Source organism: Neovison vison, chromosome 3, assembly GCF_020171115.1.
Source record: "Neovison vison isolate M4711 chromosome 3, ASM_NN_V1, whole genome shotgun sequence".
NCBI lineage: Eukaryota > Metazoa > Chordata > Mammalia > Carnivora > Mustelidae > Neogale > Neogale vison.
Window position 1 is genome coordinate 99,045,409 of NC_058093.1, and position 13,095 is coordinate 99,058,503.

Sequence of the window (13,095 nt, forward strand, 5' to 3'; positions counted from 1 at the left end):
ATCCTAGTACAGAAGTAATTGAAACTAAAGAACCCTTCCAGCTTCAGGAGAATCAGAGGCTCCGGCCGACTTCCCCGCCCCTACCCTCTGGGAAAACCCGAAGTGGACTTCATTAACATCGGGACGCGAGCGGCAGCTGGCGGCAGCACGTCACTGCGCATGCTCTCTCGCCCCTCCCGCTTGGAGCCGGAAGGGGGAGCGCTCGCGGCCTGGGCCTGGCCTGGCCGGGGCGGCGGCACCGGCGGCCATCTTGGCTTCCCGGGGCAAGGCGGCGTGGGGGGAAGAAGTTGTAGGGTGGGGGCAGGAGGGAGGAGGAGGGGAGAGAGGGGGAGGAGGCCGCGGCGGGGCAGGGCGGGGACTGTCTGCCCGCCTGGGTTGCGGAAGTGGTAGCCGCTGACCGAGCCTGCTGCTTTCTCGCTACTGCTTCGGCTTCCCGGCTCCCCCCCCGGACGGAGACGGCGGCCCGGCTGTGGATGGTCAGATAGCTCCGATCTCCTGCCGCCAATCCCTGGCCCCAATCAGCACGGAGCAGACGGCGGCAGCGGCAGTAGCAGGCGAGGAGGAAGATGGCGGGACGGCTGCCGGCCTGTGTGGTGGACTGTGGCACGGGGTAAGGGGGCTGACGGGCGGGGGAGGGGGGTGGGGAAACTGAGGCGGAGGTGGGAAAATGGCGGGGGAGGGTGGAGGTCGGCAGATGTGTGCTGCGGCAAGGTGGTGCTGCCGGCCGTGTCAGTCTTAGCCGCGCCGTGTTGCCAGGGGTGGGGCCCGGAGCCAGGGCCTCCCTTGTTGCCTGGCTTCACCCGCTGGGACCGGGGCGGGGGCGCGGGGCCGAGAAACCCCTTGGGAGCGGCTTGCTCCGTGCGACCCCTCCCAGCCCTTCCCCCATCGCGGTGGGCAGCGCCGCCCAAGGAGACGTGGGACCGGTCGCCCCTCCAGGGCCCGCGGTGCGGTCGGGTGGTCTCAGACCCCGTGCACCCGGCTCTCCTTTGCCTCCATGTCCCTTCCTGCCCGTGGATTTGGGGACCGAGTGGATCGAGCGCGGGGACAGCCTGGCAGAGGAGCGAGAAAAGAGAAGCACTCCTTGTAGGTTTTGCAAGATTGCTGTGACAACACTCTGCCCAGGGGTGTGGGTGGGGAAAGGGAAGAATCAGACTCTGAAAATGGGAACCTAGGTCGGGGCTTTTATTTGACCACCCACCTCCTCTCCTATTCCGACTCCGGTCTTTTCCATCTCCTACTGCGCTTATACCGGTGGACCAAGTCACATTTTAATTTGAGAGAGAAAGATGTCATGTGTTACTTCTCTTGCCTCAAAAAAGTCCCCCAGTGAGCAAGCGCGCTGCAACTTCCTTAGTTTTGTCAAAGCCGCTTCCTGCTTTCAGTCTTTTATACCCTTATAAGGTAGTTTTTCGCTTCCAACCTGAACACATCTTATTAGAACTTTCAAAATTAAGCGTATTCCAAACATTGAATTACAGGTGCCAGTACCAGTTTATGTGAACTTAAAATATATGTATTGATGTTTCGTGGGGCGGGAGGAAGGGAAGCACTAAAGAAAATAAGTTGTGTGCGTTCGTTTTGTGAAGGTATCTCAAAATCGAGAAGGAAGGTATAGAGCTATAAGGGGCATGGTTGCTTTTCATGGAGTTGCCAGATCTGTAGGATAGCCTTTTTAACTGTAGACTGGCGTTAAAGTGTATAAACAGGCATTTTAGAGTTTTGGCACACTTTGTATTTTCATTAGAAATACTGTCTATATTTTAATGTGGAATGACTTCTTAATGTTGCAGTGTTGGGAGTGTGTGCCCTGTGCTGATATATGGTTATATTTCTAATTCCCAAAATAATCCAATGGGGGGGGTTATGAGAGGTAGAGTATTAGCCTCGTTTCCCTCCTTTCATTATTCACCAAACTTTTGTTGTTTAAGGGATTGTATACACAAACGCCTCATTCCGTTTGTTCTCTGTAAAACAGCTCTAGCTCTAGTCTTCATGCTCTGAACTTTGGTAGTGTGACTTTCTGAAATCCCAGCCGTGCATGTGGAAACACCGATTTATTAACTTTTCCATTGGGAAACAAGAGCCTACTTTAGCCTTGGAACTTCTAAATGTATTGTTTTGATGGACAGCTTATTAATTATTTTTTAAATCCCGTCTAATGTTCTTGAGCCTATATATATATTTTTTTTTTTTTCTTTTTTTTTCCTCCTCAGTCAAATTGGTGAGTAGTTTCATGCTTAGGGTCAGTTTTAAAATTAGATTTGGCCCGAGTGAGAAGGAATTTTCAGGTGTGTTTTGTTAAAGTGAAAAATACTGCTACATAATTAATAATTTATGCTTTAGAAATTATTGGGTTGTTAATAAAATTAGTGTAGATAATTGTAGTCCTAATAACTAACATGGTAACAAGTAAGATGTTACTTTTTCTGTTTTTCCCCTTTCGAAATCAGTTCTGGTTATTTTTGCATTAGTGTACTAGGTATTTCATTGAGGTTAACTGTCCTTAAGTGACCTCCTTCTGATAGGGCAACCCTGAATTTGAAACACCTGCTGAGTGACCAGGAGATGTGGGAGGGGTTCAATCCATACTTAGGGTTATTTTTGTGTTAATATTTCAGTTATTACTACATTATTACATTTTACTTTATTGCATTAATTTTACCTCACAAGGTAAGGTAGTTAACTGGACACTCATGATTTAAATGGAACTAATTAGGATTCCCCATTGCCTCTCACTTTTTTTTTTTTTTTTTTTTTTTTAACCATCTGTCAGAGCTCCATTTATTTTGGTCTTCAAAAGGTTTTTGGTCTTTTGTGTTGCCTATTAATGCAACTCCTGGAAAGTCACACCTGCAGCTTTATTAGCACGAAGTGGATAGCTCTTTGAAATTGGGACTGTGATAAGCATATTTAAGTAAGGCCTTCATAGGGAGTTTTATGTTCCAGAGCACTGTGGTCCCCAGATGCAAATTGTGTGCCTGTAATTTGTGCTTTAGAGAATGCTTCATCTATTTGGTCTATAATTACAATTACCCACTTAACATAAGTGAAAAATTAAAAAAAAAATAAGTGAAAAGTTATAACCTGAATCTGGTTGCTCGTTCCATTTCATCATATAAGTTAGGAAAAAGATGACTGGAAAAAGTGGCCATCTATGAAACTTAGTGTTCTCCAATAAGAAAAGCTATTTAAGAGTTAGGAAACATGCAGTTTAAATCCCAGACCAAAGTTAGAGATCCTCCAGCAAAGATCCTTTATCTCCACATAAGATAAAGAATCACCTAAGCTGAGATCATAAAAGAAAATAACTCCTTTGGAAAATTATTTAGAAATAATTGTTTCTTTCATATTGATGTCATCTCTGCACACTTTCTTGGTCTGCGTTGGAATAGTGCTATAGGAAAAATATTTGTGTAGAGATTTTCATTTGTAGAACTGGTTGCTTAAGAACTAAATTACAGAACTATCAGTTGTGAGGGAAACTTTTTTTTCAAAAGCATTTTTATGAAATTGTAACACTTGCAAAGTTTAAGAGGATCTTAAGTTATTTTTTGTATGTTTTCACTCACTTCTTCAACATTCAAGCCAAATAAAGGAACTCCTTATATATTTTTTTTTTTTAAGATTTTATTTATTTATTTGACAGACGGAGATCACAAGTAGGCAGAGAAGCAGGCAGAGAGAGGAGGATGCAGGCTCCCTGCTGAGCAGAGAGCCCGATATGGGGCTCGATCCTAGGACCCTGGGATCATGACCTGAGCCGAGGGCAGAGGCTTTAACCCACTGAGCCACCCTTATATACTTTTTTTAATGCTATAGCTCAATTATAGAGCTCTGCATTGTCAAATTTCCTTTTCCCCTTTATGTCTCTCTCTCTTTTAAAAAGTTTTTATGTATTTATTGTACAGAGAGAGAGACAGTGAGAGAGGGAACACAAGCAGGGGGAGTGAGAGAGGGAGATGCGGCATCTGGTCAAGCAGGGAGCCCGATGTGGGGCTCGAACCCAGGACCCTGGAATCATGACCTGAGCTGAAGGCAGACACTTAACCAACTGAGCCACCCAGGTGCCCCATGTCTCTTTTTTTAATCTGATCAGTACTGCTATGGTAAATTTCCATTATGATAGCAGAGGTTAATATGGCCCTGCTGGAGAGCTATATATTGGTATCTAGATATATTCAGATTTAGAATGAGTTCAGGAATTTCTGTAATTGACATAAGCTTCCTAGTATAATTTTAAAATGTAAGCATAAATATTTTGTTTAGAGTCAATGGATGAGGAGCTTATATAATTCATACTGTGGCCACATTCTAGCAATTAGTACAAATAGGATGATCTTCTTTGAGAACCAGTGGGGAAGAGCTGAGTGGGTGGGGAAAAACAGTGGGAAGTTCATGTTAACTATGTGAATTCTGTACATAATATTTAAAAACAACACTATTTCTCCAGCCATCTTCAAGGGCAGAAACATTAACATTATCTTCTTGTTACCAAAAAACACAGAAATTCTTTTTTTTTTAAATTAAATTTATTTATTTTCAGCATAACAGTATTCATTATTTTTTCACCACACCCAGTGCTCCATGCAATCCATGCCCTCAATAAAAAACACAGAAATTCTTATTCTTTCAGGGGTCATGTTTTGTATGCCCTTTGAAGTAAGGGCAACAGGCTCCTGTTGAGAAGTCACTTTTTTTTTTTTTTTTGGTGCATTTAAAAAAATATTTAAATTTAATTAGCCAAGGTATAGTACATCATTAGTTTTTAATATTATTTTCAGTTATTCATTAGTTTAATATGATACCCAGTGAGGGTTGCAGAAAGGGAGGTTGGTCGGGGGATGGGGTAAATGGGTGATGTAAATGAAAGAGAAGTCACTTTCTTACTTAGACTTACCTAAAATCTTTCTCCTTTCCTTCCCCACCAGTCTCTTTCCCTGCATGCACATTCTGTGTTGAAATACAGATTTCGGGTTGTGTATATATATTGTATCTAATGAACTTTCCAGCCTAATTGTAAGACACAGTTCAGAAATTTATTTTTAAGCACAGAATGGGAAGCTCCACTACGGACGACATGCTGGCCAGGATTTACATTTATCTTAGTTTTGTGACAGTCATTTTTACCTTATTTTACAAGTGAGCAAACAGGATTGGAGAAATACAAATTACTTTTTTAGTGGCATGTAGTTAGCAGGTGCTAAGAGTTGCTATTTGGACTTAAGCTTTTCTGTATTGAAGCCCTGTGTTCTTTCTGTTACACTGTGGGGATTCCTGAGCCCTTATCAGAATTAAGTACGTTTCTTTGTTTTTATTAGTAAGGCTAATTCTCTTCTTTTTTAAAATATTATTATAAATCTTAGCCTTATGCATTAGATTTAATGAATTAGAGAATTCTTGTGGAAATCTTTCAGATTTTTATTTATATAAGTATGTATGTATATCTGTCATGTATATATATAATTATATGTATGTAAAAATATGTATATAGTATATGTGAATTCCTAGCTTACTTCCATGTTACTTTGCTTACATTGAAATTCTGGAAAAAATTTACTCTGTTTTATCAGGAAATACTAACAGCTGATATTTATTAAGAATTACATGTCAGACCCAGTGCTTTATATCATCTCATTTACTTTTCACATCAACCTAAGAATTATCTCTGTTTTAAAGCAGAAAAAATTAGGGTTTAAAGAGGTTAAACTATTTGCCCAAGGTATTGTAGCAAATAAATGTGATATAGTCCCTATTCTATATAATAGTCTCCTTACATAGAGGATGAGCCTTTAACAGTAATGAATCATTTAGATATTTTTTTGAGAAAATTCATTTATGATGTTGTAAAGGCAGAAAGCAGTGTTAGTAACTTAAGGATTAGTTGCACAGGTAGAAGTGGTATTGCCAGATCAAGGCTAACTATAGACTTGGCAGCAGGTCAGACACTCTTGTAATTGTAATGAAAATGTATAATACAGTCTGATTTCAAGAATCTTAATGAGATAAGAGCTAAAAATTATTTTAAAAAATTAGGATGATAAAAGATTGCACTTTATCAAATGTTAAGATATTCACTTTTGCGATATTAATAGCTGCTCTATAGGTTGTATGAGAGATTATTGTGCTCAGGAAGAGTCAAGGAAGTTGCAGTGAAGGTAGGATATATGCTCTCCTTTTACGGATTTGGACAGATACAGGAAAAGGAAGTTCATATGCAGCAAAGAGTAGCTACTTTTTGTATTTAGCCCTGTTAGCGTACATTGCACCACCCTCTTCCGTTGGAATTGAGGATCACGTAATAATGCAAATCTAGATTACATAATGTGAAGGGTAACTAACATTTATTGAGCACTTACTGTACCAGGTTTTCATTGTGTGTCAGCAGAACTTTGATTCAAAATATTTTTACTTGATAGGAAATAAAAATCCTTTACAAGAGGAGTTAAATGTTGTAAATAGGGCTTTTAGAATATTTGCAGAATGGAATGCAGTTGAATCGGATGTAGATTAGGTATTTGGGATGAAGTTATGGGACTTGACACATAATATGAACTCACATCTTTGTTGAATGAACAAGCAAATGAATGAAGGAACAAGAATTAGGGTATGGTTTAAAAAAACTGCCTGGGAAACACCCCATACCCAGTGACTCAGAATCTCAGGGGTTGGACCTAGGAATATAAATTTAGATGATTTTCCTAGGTAATTTTTAAGCAGTCCTCTCAGCACCAGCTTTGCAGAAATTCTGAAATAGGATATTGGCAGTAGGAGTAGAGCAGAAGAGATAAATTTGGGAAACATTGCTTTTTTTTGTTTGTTTGTTTGTTTGTACTTCTGCAGTTATATTGTTTTGTATTATGGTTAGCAAGGGCTTTGTAGTCATAGCTGTTTTTGAGTTCAAGCTTTTCTAGCTGTATGACTTTGTACGCTTCAGACTCTGCATGTCGCATGTTTCCCATGTGTAATTTGGATATCATAGTATCTACCTAATGAGTGGGGTTTTTTCATTTGTTTCTTTTTTTTCTTTAAAGATTTTACTTATTTATTTGACAGAGACAGACAACACCGAGAGAAAGCACAAGCAGGGAGAGGCTGAGGGAGGAAAGAAGTAGGCTTCTTGCTGAGCTGGGAGCCCTCTGGGGGCTTTATCCCAGGACCCTAGGATCATGCATGACCTGAGGAGAAGGCAGATGCTTAAGGACTGAGCCACCCAGGCGCCCGTTTCTTGTTTTTTGAGATAATGCATGAAAATGGTTAGTCACAGTGCTTGACACATAGTAAAAACTTGATACATCATAATTATTATAGTTATCAATTAGCTCTCTTTTATTGAATTGTTATTTTTTAAGGAAAGGAACACAGTGTCTTATGGATATTTTTCTTCTGCAGTGCTTGGCTTAACAGTTCTTTGCACAAAATGTTTTCGCTGATTGGAGAGATGAAGGTATAGCTAGGGCTTGACAGTTGATTGTGGTGGATTGTAGTCATCAATGAAGATGTCAGGATTTTGAGTTTGAGTGGGACAGTTAAGGGAGTTGGTTTTAAGAAGCTGAGTGAAATTGTTATTTGTTACTGAATTTGGATGATGATCATAATTGGAAATATTCTAAAGGAAGTTAAAAATACAGGAACTTCAGGAATGAAGATAGAGATGTGGCAGTCATCATTGCGATTTATAAGCTGAAGCTAATAAAATAATAGATAGCAAGAAGATTGAATATTAATGTTCCTTTTGAAAATCTTTGATATGTAATCTGGCTTCTTGAGCATAACAATGAGAAGAATGAGTGAGCATATATGGCTTGAAATGATGAGTGAGCAGCTATGCTGACAGCTGGTCTTTTGCTTCATCCTTTTGCTTTACATCTTTTTTTTTTTTTTTAAAGATTTTATTTATTTGTCAGAGAGAGAGCGTGCGAGCAAGCACAGGCAGACAGAGTGTCAGGCAGAGTCAGAGGGAGAAGTAGGCTCCCTGCTGAGCAAGGAGCCCCATGTGGGACTCGATCCCACAACACTGGCATCATGACCTGAACCAAAGGCAGCTGCTTATCCAGCCGAGCCATCCTGGCGTCCCTTGCTTTACATCTTTAAAGCAGAATCTTTTTAGGAGATTTTAGCTCAGCATAGGGGTAATTCCCTCCACAGTGTTCCTCCTTATCCACTGTGCTTTCCCACCTCCAGCAGGTCAAAACAGCTGAATGATTGGAGTAGGGGCAGGAGTTTGGAATGGTTAAAATGTAGCTTCAAGCAGTATGTTTTCTGAAACAAAATTCCTGTATTATAAAGGCATTTGAATGCTTGTCTGTAATTCTCTTGGAACTTGCAGGCTCTTTTTTATGACATTACTGATTTGTAATAGCCACTGGCATAGAGGCAAGAGCAAAGCAGTTAAGTAATAATAACACTACATTAACATGCTTTATAGTTTACCAAGCACTTATAAATTCATGAATTATTAAGTAACGGCACAAGATAAGGTGGTATTATTGGATTAATGTTTAAATTTGGTTCTCCAAAATACGATAGTGACTAATAATACTTTGTGTGCTGGTGGTTTTATTATCTTTATATGGACCTTTATATTATACAGTAAATATATGAAAGATACATCCATAATGGATTAATACCAGAACAAAAAAGACAAATACTATTTTAATTTTTCCAAAGGATCATTCGTGTAATTTTATTTTCTTTGAAGTTTTTTTTCAAAACTGTTGCCTTAAACTCATGACATTCTTACATACTCTTTATAACCAGTAAAGGGACAGCCTTGAATTTGTGTGGTCTGATATATTTTCCTTTCTAACTCCTCTCTACGTCTAACACATCCTTGGAAAAATATTTTATCTGGTCTGATGCTGAACGTTACATCTTTAAATATTCTCTCCTTTAAGTCCTCTTGCCCATTGTGAAAACGCAATTCCCTTGATAAGGGTGTCTTTAAGACTTTTTCAGTTACAGTACTTAGTGTGAATGAGGGATTACTACAAGGAAATTGAAAGTCTTAAGATGGGGAATTAGGGTGCAAAATGCCTTACAATTTAGGGTTGGTTTTGGAACTATGTAAAATTACTATGTTTTTAGTATTGGTCTGTGATAAAACTCTTATTTTTTGCTTACTTAAAGTCGTAGAGCTTAGTATAAGTTTGATGTGTTTTTCTTGAAGCATTTTTAACTTCAGTTATTTCGGGGCTACAAAAATAGCATTTAATGTGTATTTGTGAAACTTTAGTGAATTAAGGGAAGTGCTTAAATGACTTACATAGAGTTATGGAGATCGAAAAGACTTTGAGAAATAATTTAACTCGCTCTTTATTTATAAATGAGACAGAGGTCCAGAGTTGAGAAATGTTTTTCAGGATTACTCCTGGTTATCATTTCATAGCGTTGTTGAGTTCTCTTCAGTTTTCTTAGGAGTTCATATTTTTGAGGTACAGTAGTTGAAGTTTCTTCTTGCCGGTTGAAATAACAATGTATTTTTTTTTAATGGTTAAAGTAGTTTGGTTGAGGCCTGGTTCAGTACATTCTTCAGAAATCTTTTAAGTGTTTTTATTGTAATACAAATGCATAGTAGATGGCACAGATGCAAAACTAATTTTGTTTCCTGTCATAACATTTTAACACAAATTCAGAAATTATTCATAAAATGAATGCCATTTTTTTAAAGATTTTTTTTAATTTATTTGTTTGACAGATAGAGATCACAGGTAGGCAGAGAGAGAGAGAGAGGAGGAAGCAAGTTCTCTGCTGAGCAGAGAGCCCGATGTGGGGCTTGATCCCAGGACCCTGGGACCATGGCCTGAGCTGAAGCCAGAGGCTTTAACTCACTGAGCCACCCAGGCGCCCCAAATGAATGCCTTTTTTTTTTTAAGGAAATACGCTTTTTTATTGTTTCAGGCATTTAAATTTTAGAAGTACTTAATTTAGTTTTTGGTTATCACTTATTTTAAAGACATTACGTGGGATGTGTACAGATCAGCCTTTCAAAGTCCTTTAGGAGTTATGTTTTTGAGATAATTCTGTATAACCTTTTCAGAAGCTCTATGATGTGTAGGTGATATAATAACTTTTAAAGATGAGGAAACTGAGGTATAGAGAATTAAGTAACTTGCTCAATTAAATAGTAGCTACAGTTAAGTATTAGATCTAGCATTGAGCCTTCAGGCAGTCTGGTTCCAGAACCTACTGTTAATACTGCGTTCAGTTGGGATATATTCAGTATCAGTGGTTAAATTGTTAACCAAGTCTTTGAAGAGTATTAAAATTTAAACATACTTTTTTTAAACAAAATATATTTTTAGGGACGCCTGGATGGCTCAGTGGGTTAAGCCTCTGCATTCGGCTCAGGTCATGATCTCCGGGTCCTGGGATCGAGTCCCGCATCGGGCTCTCTGCTTGGCAGGGAGCCTGCTTCCTCCCCTCCCTCTCTCTCTCTGTTTGTCTCTCTGCCTACTTGTGATCTCTCTCTGTCAAATAAATAAATAAAATCTTAAAAAAATTTTTTTAGAACTGTTAGTTTTTAGTACAAATATGATATATGTAGGAAAGTCTTAGTAACTAATTCATTGATTTGATTAACCCAAAACACAAGCAAGTTAATTGACATAGAATTGTTTATTAACTGTTTGAATATTGTAAGGACAGACATTGTATGAAACATGATAAAGCTGATAGTTACTGGTCAGTTCAAGATAGCTCACTTAAGGAAATGATGTTTAATTACATATAACTTCAGAATAAAGGTATACATATTTCTGAAGCTGCAGTTTGAATAATTGATCCATTACAAAGTTATTTCTCTCATTAATGCCTGCATTAAAAAAAAAACAAAAATGAAATAGTTAAATTTAAGAATAAGGATTTAAGACTGTAGGATTACAAAAAAGAAACTTCTTTTATTAGACTCAGAATACTTAATATTAGGTATTTGATCTGAAAGTAATAAATATATAGATTAAGAGAAACACATGGGTTACCAGAAAGTAGCTCCCCCCTCCCCAAATAGAATTAAAGTGATTGTTATCTATGGAGTTTAGGATGAATTTTGATACATTTCATCTAAAAAGTACACAGTTATAGTAGAAGCTTATGTTTCCTTTTTGAAAGTATTTATTTTAAAATTTTGCTTCATATTAATCAAAAGGATAGCGGTAACAAAGCAAAGGAAACCTATTTGGGCTTGCCTTTTTTTCTTTTCTTGATTCATTTGTTATTCAGATAATAGACTAGTTGAGAATTTTATTGCTTCCAGAATACATTTTGAAGGGACCTGCTTTACTTGTTTCAAGTTTCCTTGTCAGGATTTGAAAGTAAAACAAAACTTTTTTATTTTTAATAGTGAAGCAGGATTTAAATTGATAGGAAGATTCTGAGAAGTAGAAACGAAGAAAATGTAATGTGATTATATAAGTGAGAAATCATGGATGCAAACAACAAAATATTTAGCTAATATAAGCCAAAAAAAGTAATTATTGAAAGGATATGGTTTAGATCACAAAATTGATGGGAAGGCTGGAGAACCAGGCTGAGAAAAGCAGAGAAAACAGAGACCAGGCAGCGAGAGTCTGCTATCGAAGTCCTGTTGCAGGAAGTTGGCAGGATGCTACAACTAGATACTAGCAATATAAATTCTAAAACATCTCTTCATCTTGTACTTACTCAGTCAAGATTAAAAGTTCTGACCTGAGCTCAGATTGATTTGATATCGATCACGTTATGTGTAGTAGGTGGCAGAAATGGAATGTATCAGTATCAGGTCCCTCCTTCTATAAAGGGATGTGAGGTTTCATGTCCTGCAAAGACTTCATCCTTGGTGGATTGATCAAAATAGTAGTGGGAATTTGATGCTGGTAGAAAAAGTGAGTGTCCACTGTCATTAGAAAGATGAGGATGGGGAAGTTTTTTGTCCATTAATCTTTATGTTGCCTTAAATTACTTCATTTTGATAACTGCTTAATCCTTTTTAATAACTAGCAGCTTGAATTAACACGTTTTTTTCCAAAAGTGCAAAAACCCTGTGTTTCACCCTCCGTTCGTTCTAAATGTGTGAATCAAGGACAGTTTATTAAAGGAATAATTAATGATGTTGTGACTAATACAGGATTTTTCGTTAGAACAGTAAAATAATTTTGGGATTATGGAATATTTTGGAAAGTAGGACCAGCTTGATAAATTCAGTGATATGGTAGACCATTTCTTTAAACTTTATTTTTTTAAATAGTAAACCTGAATTATAACTACGAGAATTTGAGCTGTGCTATTTTTTTTCTTTTTCAGAGATAATGGGCCGTATGTATTTATTCATATATGACAAAATCCTAGAAAGTAGGAAGTAGCTTTTGCATCTTTTTTGTTGATAGTTGGAAAAACTGCTTTTCAGTAACTGTAGTGAGCATTTGAGCAAATGCACACTTTTGCCATACTTCTGTTGTAGGGAAATAAAGATGATTAGGAAATGGTGCCTGTCGTCTAGGAAGCTCACATCACATAATAATACCAGTACAGTAAATGCTCTGGCAGGTGTAAATGGAAGTTCTTGGAATCATAGGTGAAGGAAAATTTACTTTCTCCAGGGAGGATGAAAAAAGATTTCCTGGTAGAGAGAATAACTGAAGTAGGCCTTTAAGGTTGAATAAAGTATTGATAGGCAGAAATAAGACTAGCATACGAGGTGTGAGAACAGTGGTAGGAAACAAAGTGAGGTGGAAGAGTATAGGTTGAAATTTGGATATGTTAGGTTTGGTATGGTACAAAGAAATTGTGATATACAATATGGTACAGAAAAGTAGTGGAATACTTGATATAGTACAGGAGAGTAGTAAAAGAGTCTGTTGTATGATAGTAAGTGCTTCTTGAGTTGAATTCAAAAGATATGTTGGAACTGGATTATGGAGATCTGTAGTCAAGTACTCTACTACTGAGCTATACCCCCAGGATTATGGAGATCTGAAAGACCCTGAATTCTGCACTGCTTTGGTTTTTATGCCATAGGTAGTATGAAGCCATAATCTATCATAAACCAAGCTTAGGAGAATAGGAAGTATATTTGGTGACTTCATTATGGTGATTTATGGTGATGAAAATAAAAATAATAAC

The 13,095-nt window shown here is 38.0% G+C and overlaps 1 protein-coding gene across 1 annotated transcript in view; it reads left to right on the plus strand.

Moving 5' to 3' along the window:
* Positions 1 to 367: 367 nt before the first annotated feature.
* Positions 368 to 13,095, plus strand: part of ACTR3 (actin related protein 3) — a 61,931-nt gene continuing 49,203 nt past the window's right edge. Inside the window, exon 1 of the mRNA XM_044242599.1 lies at positions 368 to 610. Within this exon, the coding sequence (XP_044098534.1) occupies positions 567 to 610 (44 nt within the window). The 5' untranslated portion in view covers positions 368 to 566. The remainder of the gene's footprint in view (positions 611 to 13,095) is intronic.